The 23,342-nt window shown below is 36.7% G+C and overlaps 1 protein-coding gene across 5 annotated transcripts in view; it reads left to right on the forward strand.

The window, feature by feature from the left end:
- Tdrd3 (tudor domain containing 3) overlaps positions 1 to 23,342 on the forward strand; it is a 157,170-nt gene that overhangs the window by 115,558 nt on the left and 18,270 nt on the right. For 3 of the 5 annotated variants that reach the window (XM_027394022.2, XM_027394021.2, XM_035453402.1), the window contains 2 exons: positions 15,489 to 15,548; positions 18,551 to 18,676. In XM_027394022.2, coding sequence (XP_027249823.1) covers positions 15,489 to 15,548; positions 18,551 to 18,667 — 177 coding nt within the window. In that variant the 3' untranslated portion in view covers positions 18,668 to 18,676. Of the gene's footprint in view, positions 1 to 2,906; positions 2,926 to 15,488; positions 15,549 to 18,550; positions 18,677 to 23,342 lie in introns of those variants that run through there. The other 2 variants (XM_027394023.2, XM_035453401.1) reach the window with 2 other exon arrangements.

Below are 23,342 nucleotides of genomic sequence, written 5' to 3' on the forward strand. Positions count from 1 at the left end.
ATCATAAGATTTTTACCTTCTGCACATAAAGGTCAAAATATATTTCTAAAACTGCATGACCCTTTTTATGTCCTATGTCTTTAGTAATTGGATTTCATTGCATAAAGATGAAGATTTCATTTTACATATTATTCAGAACTCATTGATCTTTTAATTTTACTTCATCTAATTCTGCAATTTTTATATATTAACTTTAAGAAATTGCCCCTTGGGAAGATTTCCATCATAGCATTCCTAATGAGGCTTTTTCTGAAAACTTGACCTAATAGTCCACCATGTTTCTATATTCAGCAGTAAGGTATTTTCATATTTGTTTTTCTCTAGTAATCTAGCTTAAGATAAAATTTGAAGCTATTCTTTTGTTAAGCTGGCATTGGTTACTAAACTAAAAAAGTGCCCAAAACAGTTAGTTCACCTGGGCACTATTAAATGGAGGGCAGGACTCTAGGAGTCCAGAGCTTCTATTCTGTGTCAGCATTTACATGGTTCCTTTTATATAGACTAGTGTGTTTTCTCCCAAGTCTTCACATTACTATGGTTTTGATTCATTAGAAGTTGTTAGTTTAAGCCTCCTAGGAAAGAAACTCTTGTCTTCGCTTTTCAGGTTCTTTGTTTTCCTGGTATCATTCCTTAAATCAGATGAAGGAATAATCTAGGGTCCAATTTCAGCATTTATCTGTAAGATCTTTTGAAGATAGAAGGGTATTCTTATTTTTAAAAATACCCTCTTTTCAGACACTTAGAAAGGTGGTGAGAATTTACTGTTAAATGCAGCTGGTAGAAATAAAAGGAATTGTGTAAATAATCAGTGATTGTATATCATACATAGTTGCTATCTCTTCTAAGGTTAATGGCATCAGAGTTTTAAGTTCATATCAAAATGCAGTTGGTACTCAAACAGTGGAAGGTGCTCAATAAATATTGAATAATTAATGGAGTTATGGTATCAGAGACACCTTCCTAGACAACAAACCTAAACATCACAGCTCCATATGGTAGATTTTACCAAGGACTGTATTCTTTTTGTGTAAATACTTCTATGAAAGGTATATTGGTTGTGTATGTGAAGTGAGAGATATATTTTCCTCTCTAGTACCTGGTAAATAAATACTGGTAAGACCACCATCAGACTGAAATGGCACATTGCTAGCAGCACATCTGGCAGCATTGCTAGCATGCATGGTTCCAGGTTACACTTTTATTACACATGCCATAGGAATGGAATAGTTTGGAGAAAGTAGCCTTGGACGCTCAACATCGATTTTCTTTTCTTTTTTTTTTTTTTTGCAGATTTTTAAATTTGAATTAGAAACAAGATTGTTTTACATGTCAATCCCAGTTCCCTCTCCCTCCCCTCCTCCCCTCCCCTACAGCCCCCCAACTAAAACCCCACCTATCACGTGTCCTTTCTGCTCCCCCTGGAGGGCGAGGCCTTCCATAGGGTGTCATCAGAGTCTATCGTATCCTTTGGGATCAACATTGAAATTCTAAAAACTCTGATTGTCTTTGATAATCATTTCCTGACATGTTAAACATCATGCATGGATATCCTTTCTTTTCAATTGTGTAATTAGAGGCAATCCTTTGAGTCCTGATTTACAAAGAGCTTATTATACAAAGCATGGCATTAGAAGTTAGCTTAGTTTAGCTCTGTATGCTTCAAACTCTAAAAATGACCATCATACAATCTTTAAGTATTGGTAATTCTTTCTGGTACCACTTAATGAATTACAACATAATAGCTACTTATCTTAAAAGACTTAGTTAAGTGTGCAGTGATACAGAAAAACTACAGAAACATACTTTTTTCTGATAACATGACCCAAAGAATATTAGACTTCAAATTTTTAAAATATGAAACAAGCCTTAAACGTATCAAGAGCTCAAGGGTATTAATACTTTATATTTGATATATCTTTTAGGCGATTCCCCTTCACTTATGTGTCCCTTCTCTGCCTCTTTTTCCTCCTTATCCAAGCCTTTTTCCCCTTTATTTTGTCCTTCGTCTTTGTTATACATCTCATTTTGAAGCTATCAAGTGATTAACTATTAGGTTGGGTATCTTCCAACTCACACACGACTGTGCTTCCCCTGGTGTCTAGTGACAAGGAGTAATGGTTTGAGAACCAGCAAATAGCTGAAAGATCTGGGCACGAATGAATACCTTGATATCCCCGGTGCTCGTTTGTATAAAAGCTTACTTTGCCCTTGACCCTACTTGTTCTCAGGAAGATGGTCAGGGTCTGAAATGTGTGAAGACATACTGCAAAAAGATTCACAAATGAGGAAAAGGTAGCTACAGGCACAGGCCAGTTGAATTGTATCCTTGTATTCTTAGAACATTAGAAAAGGAAATAAAATTTCTCATTAAATTTGTTCATATTTTGTTAGGAATGAAAATAAATTAAAATGTACCCTCTTAAAGAAAAGTATTCTCCAAGCTAGATAATGGAAAGTCTAAATTTGATTATGGAAATTTAATTGTAAAAGGCAGCACTAAAATATTTTAGATATAATTTAGAAAAGAATATAGGTGATATCCAAGTATTTATTATGCATACACATTTCTGTCGAAAATACTTATTGTAGGCTATGAAAGAAACTGAATGCATGGACTTTTCTCTAATGATAGTAATTTTTAAATACAGCATAATCACTGAGTGAAGATGATTAAATGGGTAAAAAAAAAAAAAGTGGTCTCTCAGCATGGAGTACTATCGGTAGGTTGGTGTCTTGGCTCATCAGCAGTTTTCAGAATCATCCTTATGACGTAACTTAAAAGCTGTGTAACTTAAAAACTTGAACCTGTGAAACAAAAGCATTGAGCAAATGGCTTTAAATAATTTAACTGTAAAAAATAAAGTTTTGTCTTCTAAAGTGACAATTACTCTGCTTTGAGATTTCAGTGAATTTTACCTAAATGGCAAAGTCTGGCCAGATGTAACTTTGGACATTGCCTTTTATTGCCATTCTTGAGCCCAAGGTTAGTAAATATTTTCAGATTCTCAATGGGATTTGGTGGAAAGGGTCACAGAAAGAGTTAAAATGTCTACTCTGCTCAGCCTTTGAAAGAAGGGAAAGGGCAGGGCTGGTCATGGGCAAATTACTTCCACCTCGCTTTTTGCCCCTGCTTCAGCTCCAGGGGAGCTGGGGATGCACAGGAGGAATCAGAAGACCTGGGATCCAGTCCCGGCTCTGCCACTTACTACCTATGTGACTTTGGGTAAGTTGCCTGACATCTCGAGTCTCAATTTCACTACAGGATGTTGTGAGGATTAACTATGATCTGCATAAATGTGATTTGGAGCCTCCCAACATCTCTAGAGAACATTTGTATTAGCGCAGGTTTGGCCTCCTCCCTATTCCTCTGAAGTCTTGTGTTCTGACTTGTGCCTTCTTGACACAGTCCAGATGACTTTACTACTTTTGCTTTTTCTTGTGCCCTCTCTGTATCGGAACCATCGTTCCTGCCCTCTGCATGCTTCTCAGTGTGGGAAACTAAGTGGACTAATCTTCACGACGGACTGTGGGATATTGTCATCCCTTCTCAAAACCTACTCTCACCTCCCTTTAATCATCTCAGAATTGCATGCTTCAGAACTTCAAAGAATAAATCCAATGCATGAAGAGTCAGACAGTGTTGAAGAGAAGGATTTAGGTAGAGGGAGGGTCTTTGAGTCCTGTTCCCACCGCCTCCATGTTAGACAGATTGACCAGGAAAACTGAAGGGAAATGTTCCTCCCTTTTATTTCCTGTGTAGAAATAAGTTCCTCAGTGGTCTCATTGGAAACCTAGACCCTAAACCTGAGGACATCTGTAGAGAAGAGAGCAGAGATTTGATGCCTGTCTTTGGTCAGCTTGTTAGGACTATAGCTTCCTCTGTTAGGAAAGTGCTGGCTAACCCTCACACAACTTAATTGACAGTGCTTGCCTTTCTGGTTGTTCAGCTATGAAGGGTGCATGGAACTGAACGCTTTTCATGATCACATGCCTGGCTTCAGACCAAATGATCCTTATAGGGCTTAAGGAGAGTATGATGCTCTGTTTGGTTCAACTTTGCCCACAATCTAAGAATGCTTAGTCTGGCACTATAAATAACAGTAGCCATTTGCCATGGACTGCTTGCCATTAATGCCTGATTGCCATGCAGTACAGTAACACTTGTATCATTATTACATTAATTTTATTAAAAATTTTGCTTTTTTTTTTTTAGCCTTGAACCATTGACACACACTTCATATGGTTTCTTCCTGAAGTAACAGTGCCATCTCTTACAATGAAAACATAGTCACAAATGTAGATTGAAGCAATAAACAGCAGTTTTAGATTTATCAATCAATGGAAAAATTTTAATGATAATACTCCTAATTTTAAGGGTGCAGTAAAATAGGGACCCTGATACAGTGCTAAAGGCAGTTTGAATTGACAAGGTATTTTTGACACCCCCACCCCCATATCAGAGTACTCAAATTTGAAGCCGGTCATTTTATCATAGCTGATGTCTGCAAGGAATCATAATGGGATCTCAGCACAATCCTTACAGCAAGAAACTGAAAGCTACATTAAGTGTCTGACAATAAAATAGAGTGAAATATTGTCTGCCAAAAACGTCACAATGAAATCTGTGATATATGTTAACAACTTACAGACCTGAATGAAAATATATCAACATAGTTGTTTTAAAGTAATAAAGATTTACATAGCATACACACACACACACACACACACACACACACACTGTCTTATAACTATCTGTAATTTCCGTTATGTTTTCAATTGGAAAAGTCAAAGGCAAATAAACTGAATAGGAATTGTTCTCTGACAGTTCATCCCTCAGTTTATGGTCTTTTCTTACCTGCCTGAAGAATACTTGATATACAAACAAGACAACCTTTCTGTGTTTATTAAGCTCAAGCTACCAGTCTGCCACTCATCCAGTTTCCAGTGGAGGTTCTCACTGGGAACTCTATAAAAGTCTCTCTAGGCTAATGAGCATATTGTTGCCCAAAGGCATCAGCAAAATTCAGTTTTTAGAAAATGCCTCTAGAAATAGATTTTCAGCATTTGCTAGTAATATTAATATAATCCTGAGAATATTGCCATCTTTCAGGCCCCCTTTTTAAGATTTTATTTTGTGTATGGGTAGTTTGCCTCCATGTATGTGTACCACATTGTGTAAATTGCCTGAAGAGGGCATCAAGTCCCCCAGAACTGGAATTACAGATGGCTGTAAGCCACCATTTGAATGCTAAGAACCAAACCCCTGACCTCTGAAAGAGCAGCCAGTGCTCTTATCCTCTGAGCCCTATATAGTATCTTCTTGAGCTTGTCTTGATGCCAGATAGTAACACATTCAATGGCAGATGGTAAGTGTCCATGTATGTGTTGGACGGGGCTGGATTGAATTCTGTTGTTTGCTATCTTTGTTGTTCCTTTTTGCGGGAGGTATTTCAGCTAAGGAGCAAGAAAATAAGATGGGAAATTACTTTTAAAAACCACTGTGTGTCTGGGTATGGTAAGACATGCCACATCCTTTCACTAAGAAAGCTGAGACAGGAGGATGACCTGAGCTCAAGATTTTATGATTAGTCTAGGTAACATGAAACCCACCTCAAAATCAATAGCAATAAACAAATAAATAACCAAGACAAACAAAACATTTAATCTCATGAAATGTAGCATAGCCTGTTTATCTGTTTATTGTTGACTCTTTTCATGAAGAGAAACTGTAAGAACTGGTAACAGTTGCTCTGCCTTCCTAATGGTGAGACTCTTTAAAATAGTTCAAGTTGTGGTGACTCCCAACCATAAGAGTACTTCATTGCTACTTCATAACTATAATTTTGCTACTGTTATGAATCATAATTAAATATCTGATATGTAGAATACACACACACACATACACACACACACACACACACACACACACACACATATATATTGTATATAATATATATATATATATATATATATATATATATATATATCCTCTGTATAAGGGTTGTTTGATTCTCAAAGGGTCACGACTCACAGGTTGAGAACTACTGACATATTCTTACATTAAGACCAGAGAACTTAAAAAATAGCTTGTTTCAAAGACCTTGGTATTGAATGTTTTAATATTCTTTAAATAATAAATATGGGATTTTTTAAAATCGTAAGGTTGATGAACCTCCCTTGCTTAACATGTACCAGAGTGAAACATTCTTGAGTAAATTTAGGAACTTGCTGATTAATTATATAGTAGAGAATTATTTGTCTTCATTAAACTTCTGGAGGTAAATACCTTGTAATCTAGTATTGTAAACATAAAGATTTTTTTCTGAAAATACTTGCCTTGGTGAACTTGACTCCCTGTATTTTTTTTTTCTTTTTTCTAGTAGTCATGGTCTTGAAGGAGTTAGGCTTCATCTCAGCAGATACTGAGGAAGAGAAAAACTTTTATCTTAGTAAGATTGGTTTGTTTTGAGTGTTGGTATGACCTGTCTTTGTGAAAAGATGCCTTTTTTCATTGGAAGAAAAATGAACATGGTATTTCCTTATTAAGTTCTCCCTCTCTCTTTGGTACTGTGTTGGTTATCAATGTGAGCAGGTTGCAAAAATAATTTTGTTAGTAGAAAATGCTAAATAAGAGTTAGTTTGACATTATGTGTTAGGTTCATCACCTCTGTAAGTCACTAGGATAAAATAGTACACTAGTTCGGCTCAAACTAGTAAATGAAAAAGTGATTGTACTGTATCTGATATTGTAAAGATTAGAACTTTACATTTAGGAACTAATAACACTATCTCACTTTATCTTATGTTAATTCATGTAGATGCCATAGCTGTTATGGATGAAGTTGATAATTCAGGGAATCCTAATTGAGCAAAAATAGAGTTTGTTCAGTATAGATAGCCTTGGGTTATTTGTGTTCTGTATAAAGAAATTTAGCCTCTAGGTGCTATTGATTTATTAATGCACATGTCTACTTAAAATTTGAGGTTTATTCTTATATAAACCTTCCTAAAATTTACAAGATTGACCTAATCTCTTGTAGCCTATTCATCCACTACCGTAGATGAAAAGAGCATGAACTTGACAGTCTACCGCAGCCTGGGCAAAATCCGTATCTTTAAATTCTCAGTTATATTTTTTCCTCTGAAAAATATCAATAAAAAGAAGCTATAAGCGGCATAGAAGCTGCTATCTGAACATCTTTTCAGATTGAAATGTCTGGTCTGTGGGTCCTTGATCACTGCCTGTTCCTCCTCTTGTTTTCCTTTAAGGCTTGGAAAGGAACAGCCATTCTAACGTTCACTTCCTGCGTGAGGGAGGTCTGATGCTCTAAACTACAGGAGCAGCTACTGATGAGTTGAGAGCTGGGCATCTGTCCTGAATTACTGCTCTTGGAAGGAAACCAAATGACTTCTTTACACCATTCTTTTTTTACCCTCTTAAACGTTTCTATTTTAATGTTACTAATAAAATGAAGATCTTCATGGATTCCTAACATGTAGGTCTAAAATTCACAACTTTTAAAGTAAATTTTTTTTTTTTTTTTTTTTTGTAGCCCATAGTCCTTTGAGTTGATATGACTTTGGCTACAAAGTTATAAAGTTCTTTTTTTCTTTAAACTTTTCGTATAGGCTTTGGAAACCCTACAGTTTGTTGTAGCTTTTGTAAGTGGATGGTTCTGCTTTGCCTCAAGTATGATGCTTTCAGCTACTCCTACAGTAAGTGCACTTGCCCCTTTGACATTGACAGGAGCTCTGTCCACACCTGGGTTTTGAACAAATTAGTCTTGTACCATGGACAAGCTTTTTGTTGTTGTTGTTGTTCCTTTACCTTTGGTATAGACTTAAGACTGACATGTCCTTCTTCAGAGTTAAGAAAGTGAAATTTGAGTCATGGATTCTATACTCTGAAAAGGGATTGTGACAGTTAGAATACCACGAACTCCTAAGTCTCTGATTTCTCATTCAGCCACCTTCTTTTCCTTTCCCTTGCAAGTTGCCTCGTGATTGGACACCATCACCAGCAGCTGGATGTTCCTTCCCTGTAATCCACATAACCTATTTGCTAAGCTTTTAACAGCTCTTTTTTATATTTATGTATGTATTTATTTATTTTGGAACAGTCTCACATAGCCCAGAGTAGCCTCCAACTTGCTCTCTAGGTATGGATGGCCTTGAATTCTTGAGCCTCCTATCTTGCCTCCTAGCTGCTTCACATCTGCCTATTTACTGTACTTTTTTTTGTTGTTTATATTTTTTTGTCTTTGCAGATTTTTTTTATTTGAATTAGAAACAGGATTGTTTTGCATGACAATCCCAGTTCCCTTCTCCTTCCCGTCCTCCCCTACCCCACCCCCAACTAAAACCCTACCTATCACATGTCCTTTCTGCTCTCCCTGTATGGTGAGGCCTCCCATAGGGTGTCATCAGAGTCTATTGTATCCTTTGGGATAGGGCCTAGGCCCACCCCCATGTGTCTTGGCTCAGGGAGTATCCCTCTATGTGGAATGGGCTCCCAAAGTCCACACCTATGCTAGGGATTTACTGTACTTTTTGATACATACAACTTACGTTCTTTTGAAAGGAAAAAGGAAAAAGACTTTTGTTTACAGATGAGGTGAAAATGAAACAACAACAACAAAATGGTTGCAGGCTGGAGGGATGTCTTGGTGGTTAATATCTGTAACTGTTCTTCCAGAGGACCCAGGTTCAATTCCCAAAACTCCCAGTGGCTCACAACCATCTCTAAGTCCATTGCAGGGGATTTGATGCCATCTTCTGGCCTCCATAGACACTGCATACAAGTGGTACATGTAATACATCCTACATACTTACATGCAAAAAACCCACATACATAAATAAATTTGGTTTATCTTTCTTTTAGGTGATGAAATAGAGAATTTAGAGACTTCATGCTTTCCTAACATGTTCTTGCTGTCATTGGTCCTGGCATGGCTGGGTGACAAAGGAGAAATATTTTCAATTTTAGATGACAAAAAGAATATAACATTTAATACAATTACATTTCTATTATATTCTTTCTTTATATAGGATGATGAGCAAAGACTATAATAAGATCTCCCAACTTATGTTGAACATCTCAGACATTTTGGATGTGGAGTTATAGGTGGTTAAAGCATGCTTCCTGAATCTCAATAATCCTAAAAAGCAAGTAATAGCACAATGTGTTTGTCTTGTTGTAGCCAGTGATGGTGGATGCTAATTTTTGTTCTTTTAAGTTGAATGGATTGTCTCTCTTTTACTATTGAAAAAAAACCTTTATGATATCTCTTTATCTCTAGGTTATTTAGCTCTCAAAAATGACCAAGAAAATTTCCTATTGTAGGAAAGATGTTTTAAAAAAAACAACTAACATATTGAACAGTTTGAAATCAAGTGGGAAAATGAATAAACTTAGCACAATGAGTTAAAATATAAATAACAGAACAAAGGTAAACTTTATTTGGGGGGTTGTTTGTTTTTTTGAAGTAAATGTGGCATAGTTGTTAAAATGTGAGGGCTAGAATTCCTTCTGTTTAAAATGGTTGCCATTGGAGCACTTCCTGGCCTCCCTTCCCCTAAAATCTCTTGATATACATTAATTAATAGATATGGGAGCCCTATGAAGTAAATATTAGTATTCCCACTTGACACACTAGAACAATTGCCCATATAGACTGAATCATTAACTAACTTGTCTAAAATCTTTGCACTACTAAATTGAAGGACTGATATTTAGATTTGTCACTATTTGAAACCACAGAGAATAATCCTACAGTTGACCTCAGAAAAGGAGTGAATGTTAACTCACTCATCAAAAAAGAACTTGTATGTGACTTCAGTGAAATATGTGTGTGATCTTACTTTTTTTTTATAAATTTCTCTGACAAGATGTCTTTCAACCAGTGTTAGTTTTCATAAAGAGCCAACTGAGTTTCCTTATTTCTCTAAAAGAACAAGTTCCTGTGTTACTGAAGTTCAGAAATGAAGATGAGTGTTGTTAGAAGTATTGGCTGGTGTTTCTCAAGGGCAGGCAGGAGTTTCATAAAGAGTAAAAAATCAGCCAACCTTTTCCTTTTTCATACTGTCCATTGCTGTAAGACTTTAATCTTATACTGTGACATCTTATTAGTTTCTGGATGCACTGCAAACTATTATCAAGGTTCAGCTGTATTATAACTACCCATCTAGAAGTTACTCTTTTGGATAACAGTCCTCTAATGTCCACCACTCTGCAAAAATGAAAGCTAACAAATTACCAAAAGGCTATACAGTCTGTTGTTGTACATTTATGCATAATACACCAGTGAGAATATTGTGTCAAAATAGGGTTATTTCTACTTCACAGACATCAGCTGGGTTTAATGTAGAGTTCTGTGCTTACATTTGGAAAAGAATCCTCTACAAATGTGTAATGGATTAGATTTGGGAGTCCCTTGTAAGGATTTCACTCAGTGTCAAACACAGTGAAAGTAAACGGTTAAGTAACTGATAAAAGCTTTAATGCAACTGCCTAGTATATTTTGTACATTGTCAAGGAGAAGAAAGGACTTTCTTCATGAGAGATATGTAATGGTACTGTATTTTAGATAAGTCATACTTTTAATAATCTCCCGAGTGCAGGTTATATAGAAAGTCAATACTGAAATGTAAAAGAAAATATTCACAGTGACGGAGATTCTAGAAATAATGATGTTTGACAAGTAACTCTTATTGAAAGAATGAGGAAAGGTAAAATCCTTAGTCTTACACAGTCTAGTCTGATACATGGAGGAAGAAAAAGACCCAACTAGAAAACTCAGTCAGCACTTGTAAAAGTGCAGCCTCCCTCTGTAGTAGAAGAGGCAGCACTGCCGTGATGCTCACTGGTGTGACCTGAAGGAGACATCACCTACATTCCTGTGGCGATGGCCTGTGGTGTGGGGAAAGGCCATGCTGCAATGCTGAGCTGTGCTCCTGAGCACACTTCACACTCCCAGACTGCAGCCTTAGTAACGGGAATAACTTTGATGGTGTTGTTAAGCAGCGTTTTTATTTGCTTCACTCAGGAGAAATGGTTATGGTTTGTTATGCACACATTGTTGTGTATATTTGTGCATGAATTTGCCTTGGTACATGAGGTTGTACCTGCTTTAAGGTTTACATTTTTTATTTTATCTGTCTGTTAACTTCCTTAATTCTTATAGAGAAGTGAAAACATCAGGAAACTATTCCCTTCTCTGTCATATGATATTGAAAATTATGTGAAGCATTTCCCATCAAGTCTCCCTTGCCCACCTCAATTTTCATACGTTTTAAAAGCAGACATGTGACCTATCAGCTGGGCATAATGTGTTGTTGTTTTTCTAATTCAGTTTTTAAAATCTGTATCCAAGTGTCTGTAGCATGCCATGTGCATCTGCTTCAGTTGGTCTCTTAAAGACATTGCATTGAGCTAACTGTTTTACAGTAAAAGCCATTTTGGTATTATTATCTGGTAATTGCTGCTTTCAGACAAAGAATTAGTTTTAGTATCAAGTTCTGTTATATTAGCCTACTATTGTAAATTGTAAAAGCAGTATAAATTATGTTAGTGAAACAGGATTTTGTCACTTGTAATATAATTTATATAGTTTACAATGCCTATTATAAGTATGTAAATTATGTTTAGAGTATCTATAGAATATTATGTATATCTTATCATATTATGAATAATTATAAAATATTCCAGGATATTTGTTCAGCTAGCATATTTTGGAATGCATTGCTCTTGCAGACATAAACTATAAACATTTACCTTAATGCTTATCTATTGACATAGGTAGGCAATTTTTCTTCTCATTAACCGTTACTACTGGCCTTTTACTCATAAATACTGTTTTCAACTCCCTTCAGTTTTTGTCAGTGGTATTTGTTATAATTTTAGGGGTACAGGTTAGAGATAAGATGTTCAAAGAGGTTAGTCATGTGACTATTTTTAATTTCATCTCAAAATACTGAGACTTGTAACTTTTGGTGATCATTTTCAACCATGCCCTTTTGCTAATTCCTCCCCCCCTTTTCTCTATACTTAAGAATGACTGCCCTCCAAAGAAAGAAAAAATGATAATAGAATGAGTTATAATGATAGATTTTTTTAGGTTTTCATGCAGTTTTAAATTTAGTAGCACATTAATTATACAAATGAAATTACTCTTTTTTTTTTTTTTGTAGCATTTGAACCTCTGAAATAGTTTGGTGACAGTTTTGGTTTTGTTTTGTTTTCATCACATTGACTGACATTTTCTCCAGAGTTTTCTCCTTTATCTACATGCTGCAGTTGGAGTAGAACTGTAAAGAGCTAAGTTCCCACTTTTCAACAAAATGCCTGAATCTAAATAGTTTAGTTGAAGGAAGTGTGTAATTTCATTTAGTTAGTCAATTTAGATATATGTCAAATGGATTGCCTATTTGTTGAAATCTTTCTTTTCTCATAATTCTCATTGCTGTTTCCTACCTGGAAACAGGATAGGAAAATTGAAGAAGTGTGTCTAGGACACAAAGGACTGGTTAAAGACAAGATGTTCTTGAGTGTTCTGCAGCGACACAGAACCTCTAATAGCTAATAGAAAGCTTTGAGCTGGCTGATGTCATTAGAGTAGGTTCACACTTTCTGTTTGGACTCCTACAAAGTGTATAATATGTTAAGACGTTTTTTGAGGGCTTCTTCTTTTTTGCAATTAATAATTCTTTGATTTAGCTATAGCATTTCAACAAAGATGATGACCATTAATTGATAATTGTGCTAAAAACATCTGTAGAATCATGGAACATGGGACCACAAGATATGCTCAAGACTAGAGAAATGCTTGCAGAGTACGAGCTCCTACTGCTCTTGCTCTACAAACACGAGTTGATTGTGGCCTCAGCAGTTAAGATGAACTGATTGCTATTCCCATCACCCACATCAGGTAGCTACATGACAGCTCCATGGCATCCAGTACCTTTTTCTGGACTCTGTTGGGATCTGCACTCTCATGTTCATATATCTACACACAGGCAGACATAGCTAAAAACATTAATTATGTTATGTGAAGTGGGACTATATGATTTCATTCATGTAGAGGACCTGATACAGTCAAATTTAATTATGAGAAGCCGTGAGCAGGATGGTGGTTGCCAGGAACAAGGGCTAGGTTAGATGAGGAGATGTTCAAAGGGAACAAAGTTTCAATTGTGCAAGACACTGTATAGCTTGGCAATGACAGTTAACACTTGTATTATGTACTAGTGCTGAGTGAATGGCTCCTCAGTGTTCTCCAAAGAAAAAAACAGGGGCGGAGTTAGCAAGAGCATGGTAATAACTACATGAGGTGATGGATGTGGGCCTTGGCTTGTGGTCATTTCACAATGTATACATAATGTATTTTATACTTCATGAGATTTTAAATATGTATAACTCATTTTTCAAGTATACCTTAGTAAAACTGAAAAATTGAAGTTAAAAAAGTGGCCCTAGAAAAATTAAGCTACTAGAAAAATTAAAGGAAAACTATGCAAAGCCAGAAATATTAATAAAACACCCTACTAAGCATTCTTTACACCTTTGCCTTATAATTTATGGTCCTGTCTATCATAGGCCTCACTGTTTTATTGTAGAATATATGACTCAAAAAAAGGTAATTTGTGAACAAAAGGTTAGTGTCGATAGCATGTAACTGTCATGAGCACAGAGACTATCCACAAGCTTCAAGGAAATATGAGCTGGGCCATCTTTGGTTTCAATTCTCAGCTATTCTAATAATATAGAATATTAGTGTAAGTAATTTATAAATAGGTCATTTACAATATTTTAAGTTCTAACTGTGCAATGTATTACATAATGTTTTATTAAGCATGTCTGTCTTTATAATGATTGTTTGCTAAAGTTTCATATACAACCTTATTGGTTATATTTCTGTGAATATAATCTGACTAGACAGGCATAAAAAAGTATAACCTGGTGATTTATAAAGTAGGTTTTTGTGTATGAATTACTGTGAGAAATGTATATTTGTTAACATTATTTAAAATAGCCTAAATTTCAAAGATTGTTAAGTATGTTGAACTTCATATATAATTTGTTAAATACATTGAAAATGCTTCCAGTAACTATTAGCTTGAATTTTCCATGTTCTGTGATTCAAATATGTGGTGTCTTCAGCAGCAGGATCTTGCCATCAAGTTCTGGAGGGTAACCAAGAACATTGGCAGTAGCCTACAATGTTTGGTGTTCTTTGGGACCTCATTGGCCAAGGACTCCCAAAGAAGTAATTCATTTCTGGCACTGGGCTTTTATTTGTTACCTGGTGTCTTGTAGGGCCATTGTTACCCTATTACAATACAACTCTGTTTCAGGTTTTTAAATGTATGTGGATAGTTACATTTGAGGAAACTTCTGTAGTAGTGGGTACCATATTACTTTTCCCTCCCAGTTTCCCTCTTCTGCCTTTCCTCCCCTCCTTCACCACAATTTAACCCTTTGTGTTCCATAATTTCCTTTTAACCTTTTAAACTAGTCTATTCTTTCTGCCTTACCCTTGGGCCCTTATTTATTCCCTGACCTATATGGGTATTCCTAATGAATCAGATATCTAAAGATTCAAAGCTGGCATGCACAAATGAGAGAAAACACAAAACATTTTTTCTGGGTATGGGTTATCTCACTCAGGATGATTGTTTCAAGCTCCATCCATTTACTTGTAGATTTTGTAATTTGTTTTTCTTAATACCTAAGTAATATTCCACTGTGTAAATATGTAGCATTTTCATTATCCATTCATCAGTTGATGGACGTAATAATTTCCAAGCTGTTGTGACTAGAGCAGAAAAGGAACATGGCTGAGCATGTATCCCTGTGGTTGGATATAATCAAGTCCTTTTGGTGTATTGCTAAGAATCAGGTAGCTAGTTCATGTGATAAATATATTTTCAGCTTTTTTTTTTTTTTTTTTTTTGGTTTTGGTTTTTTGAGACAGGGTTTCTCTGTGTAGCTTTGGAGCCTATCCTGGCACTCGCTCTGGAGACCAGGCTGGCCTCGAACTCACAGAGATCTGCCTGCCTCTGCCTCCCGAGTGCTGGGATTAAAGGAGTGAGCCACCAATGCCCGGCCTGTTTTCAGCTTTTTTGAAGACACTCCATCCTGATTTCCATAGTGGCTATACCAGTTTGTACCTCTGGCAGCAGTGAGCGAGTGTGCTTCCCTACATCCATACCCTCACTTGTCAGTATTAGTTTCTTTGAGTCTTAGCTATTCTGACTGGGGTAAGATAAAAATCATTCTAATATGCATGTCCCTGATGGTTGAGGATGTTGAGCATTTAGAAAAAAATGTTTCTCAGCTGTTTGTGTTTTCTCTTTTGAGAACTATTTAGGTTCATGTAAGTCTCATTTTTAAATTTTCAGTTTTCTTGACATTTGATTTTTAAATTCTTTTGTATTCTAAGTACTAGCTCTCTGATGTATAACTAGTAAAAACTTTCCTCATATTGTAGGCTATCTGCTCACTCAAGTGGCATTGTCCTTTGCTGTACAGAAAGACAACACAGCTCCTAGTGAGTGTCTTGCTCCTCAGTTCCTCCATTACATGCTTGTTCTTATGTTTAACCTTATTTCACCTAATGTTCCTAGATCTGAGATCATATGACGTAAGCATGTTTCAGACTGTTACTTGTGGATATCATGTGACCCCTACATAACAAACTTCCATAGAGCAGCTCACTTGCATTCTCCAAATACAGTAAGAGGCTAAAGACAATATGCAGAAAAGATTTAGTTGTAAATTTTCAATTTTTTATTGATGAGGTTATTGTAATCTTTGTGTTGGTGAGTTTGCTTTACTTCAAAATACTGTTGGATTTATGCTTGTCAGATTACCCAGGTAGGTAGGTGTGTGTCTGTGTGTGTGTTTGTGTGTGTGTTGGGGGAGGTGGCTATGCTGGTGTGTGCCTGCTCATGAAAAGTTTCACTGGGTTAGTGAATATAAGCAGGAAAAGAGGCTCAGTGTGAATAAACATTCTTTGAAACCAGACTTTATTTGATAACATAGCTGAAGTGAGCAAAAGTTAAGAGTTCTAATAACTAATGAAGTAGTATGATGTCTCAAAAGCTTGGCTGAAGATCACATTTGGGTGTTTCTATCACACGGAAGTTGTGCCAAGCCTTATAAAGAACTCCTGAGAGTCAGAAACAAAATAGTTCCCACCAGAACTTCTTGTATTGAGCTCTGTAGCTTTGGAAAATTGCTTTATCTCTCTAGGTTGACAGATATGTCTATCAAATCCCAAGTGATGGACTATATGACTCTAATGCACTGTCAGTTTGTCGTTGTTGGTTTAGTTGCTCATTAACTATGAAATTAAGTTTTTGGGTTTTCAATCTGTAGTACAGTTTTGAAACCTAAAAGAAGATGAAAGGCTAGGACAACATAGATTTCATTAAAGACAGGTCAGGCTCCTCATCTGTTCAACTGAACTGTGTGCTGTATAAAGCACTCAACTGTCCTGCTGTAGACTGTGGTGGGTATTGCATGTAAACAATGTTGGCCCTCAGCTGCACTGCAGGAGGAATTTGGAAGTTAATGAAAGCAAAGATTGTGCCTTTGGCAATAATTGAAAAGTAAGCTATCAGAATCTCAGTTTTTGACTGCTACTTTGTATAAAAAAAATTATGAAGACATCAAATTATGTGAAAGAAATTTCATGGTTGGTCTTCTCTGTAACACTAATTGGCTCTAGTGGGTACAGTCTGAATCTTTTAAGCCCAGAATAGACAGCTTTTTCAATACTAATATTATTTTTATTAGGCAGTTGCTCAGCACATGAGGTGTCCAACTTCTGATGATGTGTTCATTGTAAAGCAAGGACTTTTCAGCTGTTCTCCAGCCAGTTATGCAGCTGGGTGCAGAGAAAATTAACATTCTCTTCCCATTCCTGCAATAATTGCTTCCTCTCCCAAAGTACCAGATATATTTTCATCCTTTTCAGTTAATATGCAAAGACTTAAGTGTTGTCATTTGTCATAAAATTAAGTATATCTCCTTTTCAAATTTGCAGTAATATTTGATAATCATCATTCAGAACAGTGCCCAGAATAATAAAATGGTAGCTCTCTCCTTTCCCAAGAACTTTTTAACTTCTCTTCCTGTGTTTTAATTGCTATGCTGAGTTCCAAATCTGAGGCCCCTAAAACAGTTTGAGATTGACCTTTGGAAGGGGTTTGGGGAAAAGATGAGCTTATCAGACATTTTTCTCTAAGAAGTGGCTACTGAATTACATCACATGAATTGTTAGATTTTCCTTGAAAATGATCATTAATTTTTGGCTTACATGCAGATGGAGACACTGAGATTTAAAACAGCAGTGTTTGAATTCAAACTAAATCTGTCTTACTTGTCTTAGATCTATTAGTTCCCAGACATCAGGATTCTTTTTAAAAAGTCTACAATATGGTGCTTTCTTTTGAATACTGTGAGGGATGTTTAATAATGAGAAGAATGTTCATGCCTAATACTAGCTATCACTGTTAAATAATAGGATTTCTTTGTCAAAACGTCTTACCATCTCTCTTACTATCAGGTAACAGTGCAGAAGTTGGCTGTGTAAAAAATTCAAGGAGTGTAACTCAGGCTTTCTTATAATTTCCTATGCTATTATTAGAGTCAAAGGAAAGTTTGAGAAAAAAAGATTTCATAACATGAGGAGGAGGGAAAAAGAATAAATTTCCAAAATCATGCAAATTATTGTACTCTGATAATTTAGTTGGAATTTAAACTCTACTCAGTAAAAATAGATGCTGTTTCTTGCATAAATAAAACTGACAGCCAGTTTTTTTTCCATTTTTATAGGCTACCTAATTCATAACTGAATTAATTTTCTAAAAGTACAAAAAACAAAACAAAATAAAAAAAAAACCCTAGGGTGGCAGCACTCAGTAAGAAACCGTGTGTTTTGACTCTGTTTTGTTGCCTTTAAGTCCTTTTCAGGTGTTACAATGAACTATACTTGCCCTGCTCACTCTTTAATCAGTCTTCTAATTTCCTTGTGCTCGACCTTGAGTTAGTAGATCCACCCTCACAGTAAGGAGAATGGAATAAAAATGCTTTACTATGCTCTCTCTTGCATGAAGCTTTTTGTATATTTAAATTGCATAACCACACCTCCATTCCAGTTTATTTTTTCTGTCTGTAGATGTAAGGTTCTTAATGTTGAAGATTTCATTAAATGGAGGTAGATAGTTGGTGAATGTTCTCTGCCTCTTCAACCCCTTTTTGGTATCTTACCAATACTCCTTCCGCAATAAACACCCAAAATGTGTTCAGAAGTCCAAATACTCAAGAAAATTATATTTAGTATTCTGTATGTTCCTTACATTTCATCATTGGTGTGACATCATGCTATTGTTTGGACATTATTTCCTTTAATATTTCTGCCTTTCCCCTTTGCCTCTCTCTGTTGACAGCTTAAGGAAGTATATTAACATGGAGACTATAGACCATATTAACTTAGGAAAGTTGGAACTACTTTAAACACACTAAATCATTATTCTTTTCATATAGGAAGAAGAAGGCACCTATGATCACACCATTGAGTTCCGTAGAGGAGGTGATGGCCAGCCACGGAGATCTACTCGGCCAACACAGCAATTTTACCAACCTCCTCGGGCTCGGAACTAATGTGAAAAGGTAAAATTGACATGGTGAGGTAGTTTCCTTAAAAAAGAAAGATGCACTTAGTGTTCAGTAAGAGTTCAGCTATTGATGCTTCATGTAATGCAGCCTTCAGTTGACATTATGATTTGCCACTTTCCCACCAGCCTTTCCCCAACAAATGCTTCTAGAAATCCTTTGCTCCATACCTAGTCTTAGTTACTGTTCTGTTGATATAAAGAAACACCATGACCTAGGCAGTTCATAAAAGAAGCATTTAATTGGGGCTTGTTAAAGTTTCAGAGGCTTAGTCCGTGATCATCATGGCAGGGGACATAGCAGCAGGCAAACACAGTGATGGAATAATAGCTGATCCACAAGTTTCAGGCAGAGAGAGGAAGACCAGTCCTGGTGTGGGCTTTGGAAATGTCAAAACTCACTTCAGCGACATTCCCCCCTCCAACAAGGCCATGCCCCCTAATCCTTCCCAAACAGTTCCAATTCAAATAAAAAAGAGTACTGTATTTATAATTTCACCCCTTTCTTTCCTGACTCCAGCTTCTCTGTACTTCCCACATTCTCTATTTAAATCCTCCCCCATCCCTTTTCTCTTTCTTGATTTCTACAGTTAATCCAAGTGTGTACTCACATCTGAAGATGTAGAACTAGGATCTTCAAATATGAGAGAACAGGACTCATTTCTGAGTGCTTTTGTATTGCTTCATACAGTTTAGTTTATTTAAAAAAGAGGGCATGTCTCAGTGTACCACCAAGAGTCAGAGACAACCATTTGACTGCTTGCTGGAATGTGATTTGGAGGCCATTTGCCATGTACATAGAAGCATTCATAATAGCTTCAGAAAGAAAAGCTGTCTGAAAATCATCTCCACAAGGAGAGAAAGCCCGAAGTCAGGGGGTGAGGAAACCAGTCTCAGGCATCACACACTTGACAAAGACCTTATTGCTTAGCATCCTTTTGGAAGGAAATACTTCTGCCATCTTTGGCAACCTACCTGTCTTGCTTTCATCCTATCATGCTAGTACTTTTGGACAGTTTAAAATAAATTTCCCATTGGGTATCTATCGTCCCAGAGAGTATTCTGGACTTAAGTATAATTTCTTCCAGTGTCTTCCAAGATGAATGAGAATTTTCCAGAAACTCTTCTCAACTTCTCTTTTTTGCTACTGGCTCTACTAAGATTTTTAGTCAGCTTGTATTCCCCCCCTCCCATAGGTGACCAACAGTAGCTATGGGTCCTTGGGGTACAGGTAGTGTGAATTGAGATGTGATGTAAGTGGGGGTGGGGGTGGGGACAGGGATGAATTTCAGGATTTCAAAGGAGGGAGTAAATTATCTCAATTTTATGTTGATATAAGTTGAAATAATACTTTAAATATATTGAGTAAAGTGTCATTCAACATTTAAAATACTTTTCCCTCCTGATACTTCAGCTGAAAACAGTCCCTGTGCTGTGTCTCCTTCAGTTACCAAAGCTTAGTCATGTTTGAAACTACTTCCAATGTTCTAATATAAATGCAGAATTTTTCCTTTTCTAACATTTAACTTCATATCTGATAGTCTGCCTGAAGCAAAAGCCTAATGCTAATTGACTCCTGAACTCTCAGAGTAAGCTAGTGTAGCACTTTTCCTTTTATCATGGCCTTTTCTTTGCACTCAATACAAGGCCATCAAACAAACAGTCTTCACCCATACACAGATCAAAGAGGAGTTGCTTTTTGACTCTGGGCATTTTTCTGTATCATACAAGAACCGGTTCTCATGAATTTTTTTTCTTAAGTAGAATCAAAGTATATACAAGGTTTTAAGGAACTTCACACTGTAGAAGATTGAGTATACAGTCTTAAAATGAGTTCCTTATGCTTACAATTAAATGTCACTTCAGCTTTCTGGGGATTTTTCAATCCTTTAAAAGAGTGTTTAATGAAGCTAAAGGTTTTCAGCAGGGTGTCAAGTTTCTCAGAGCTGCCTTTGGGCTGATGGAAAGGACAGGATCCAACAGGCTAGAAGTTGAGAAGCCAGGGAAAGTTAAAGTATACACAAACGGGGAGGGCTCAGGTCTCTCAGCCTTCCAGTAGTTTCTTTCATGTATTTTATATGTTTGGGTTTCATGGAAATTTTTCTTTGGAGAAGAGTACATTACTTAAAAATAAATTATACACCATCACTCTGAGGTAACTGTGGCTTAACCATATCAAATGATACATTGCAAACATTTCCTAATCAACTTAAGTGTCATAATCTCACTTTCTGTGCCCCCCAACTTACAACTTTAATCTTGGATGCTGGTGTGTAGCTCTGGGAGAGGCCATGCATGCCTAGCACATGACAGGCCCTGGATTCAGTACTCAGCAGCAAAATAAAATCAATAAGCCAGTCTTTCACATGGTCCAGATACTTCTTTGAGTTGTATTGTTTTCAGGGGAAAAGGGTGACACTAAAATTTTAGATTCAAAAAAATTTTAGTATCAAAAAAAATAATAATTTTGGGTGGTTTTCTTATTGTGTATCATTTTTAAAACTACCATAAAGTTTACTCAAAAATAAAGTGAGCAAGACATAACATTAGTTTTTCACTTTAATTCAAAAATACATTATTAAAGCCTATGAAGTATATGAAAATATCTCTGACAAACTATCTTGAATAGGCTATTCAGCAATAAGATAAATATGATTTCCTGTTCTTGTTACAAAATTGAAGACTATAATTTTTTCTCATTTTCTTTATATTTCTATTAACAAGCATCCAATAAGAAGATACACATTGGTAGTCAGCCATTTGACTTTCTGCAAATATAAATATTAAGTTACATATGCTAAATTATTTTTCTCTAAAATCACAGGGTGATGAGAAATACTTTAAGCATTTCTGTTATCACTTCTAAAAATATAATTTTAAAATTCATTCATTTATATGTTGGGAATGTTGTTGGGGCATAACTGCCATAGGAGACAGGGTTTTTCTGTGTAGCTTTGGAGCCTATCCTGGCACTTGCTCTGGAGACCAGGCTGGCCTCGAACTCACAGAGATCCGCCTGCCTCTGCTTCCCAAGTGCTGGGATTAAAGGCATGTGCCACCAACGCCTGGCTCCAAGAACATTTTTGAGACTCTATACACAGCCCCATTTCCCTACTTCTTCAATGTAGAGACACACCTAATTTGTGTCTGTTACTAAGACCAGCACTGCAGACTAACAAAGGAAGACAGACCTTCCTGGCAGGGCCAAGTGAGAGAAGGGGTGATAGGTCAAATCTGGGACTAGTTCCTGGACACTGTCTAATTGTTTCGTGCCATTTGGAAATGTGAGTGGATACAGAAAGTTGAAAGTAACTCAGTAAAGCTGCCTGAACTCTGGACAGTAGAAGAAGTTTATAATGTGGCCTGAGTCCTAGGAACGACAGAAATTCCTGGGATCAGCCAGTGAATTCGTTGTAGGGTGGAGTCTGAGACTGCTGAATAGGAGGAACGATGGAGAGGTGCACGCAGTGGGCCTGCAAGTGGCTCTTGGTGGCTACCAAAGGCTGTGAATCAAAAGTGGGCGTTACATATGCTTACTGATGCTTTTGTTACAAATTGGAGTTTTAGTGTGATGTGTTTGGTATAGCTGTGAACTTGTGAGTAAGAATAAGAAGATCCCAGCTAAACTTAGAAATATTGCTGTTGGTTGTAAGTAGGATTAAAGGACTTCTTCTGTCCACTGCTTGAGTAAAAATCACATGCTTGGCTCTGGAAAGAGAGAAATTGTGAGATAGATTAGCTGGAAATCCCTAGTGTTCTGAGGTCAGCCATATGTACCGTGAACCCATTCTGAACTTTGGTCCTTGTTTTTTATTTAATGGAGGAATGATCTTCAGAGTTTATTAAGCAGAAGCTTTGAAATGAATAGCTACCTGTCGATATTACAAAAATACTCTGACTGTGTTTGTTCTCTAAGGTCCAATTTTAATGCCATTTTTAGCTGTTTTTAAATGTAGGTTATGTTGGACAAGCTTATCAAAGTTAGAAAGATGATCTTTATGATCGTGACTATCGGCCTGTGATGTCAACAGGACTGCCATTATGTAAGAATATCAGTATCTAAAGCTCAAGCTGGCAAGACGGGTCAGGGGGTAAAGCACTTGCCACATAAACCTGACCACTTGAGTCTGTTTCTGGAATCTACATAAAGGAAGGAAAGAACATACGCCACAAAGTTGTCTCCTGACATCCACATGTATGCCATAGTACACATGCTGTCCCCCCATCATGAATAGACATCATTATTTAATTCAATAAAAACAGTGTCTGAGAGCTCTGCTTTCTAGTCAGGAGTCTGCTTGCTGAGGAAGACTTAGGGGCTGTGTGTTTGCAGTGGTGGATTACCTACCCCTGCCCAAGCACTGTTTCATTCCTAAAGCTAACCCAACAGGTCTTACTGTTTAACTCAGCTCTTGTCACCACTGACTCTTGTGGTTTCCATACTGTGGTACCTGGTGCTGGAGAGATGCTCTGCAGTTAAGAGCACTTGCCACTTGCTCTCACAGAAGATTGAGTTCAGTGCCCACACCAATATTGGGAGGCTCACAGCACCTGTAACTCCAGCTTCAAAGATTTAACAGCATATTGTATCCTCTAGGACAACTGCACACATGCACACACGCTCACACATACACACACACACACATACGCACACACACACGCTC

Source organism: Cricetulus griseus (genome assembly GCF_003668045.3).
Source record: "Cricetulus griseus strain 17A/GY chromosome 1 unlocalized genomic scaffold, alternate assembly CriGri-PICRH-1.0 chr1_1, whole genome shotgun sequence".
Lineage (NCBI taxonomy): Eukaryota > Metazoa > Chordata > Mammalia > Rodentia > Cricetidae > Cricetulus > Cricetulus griseus.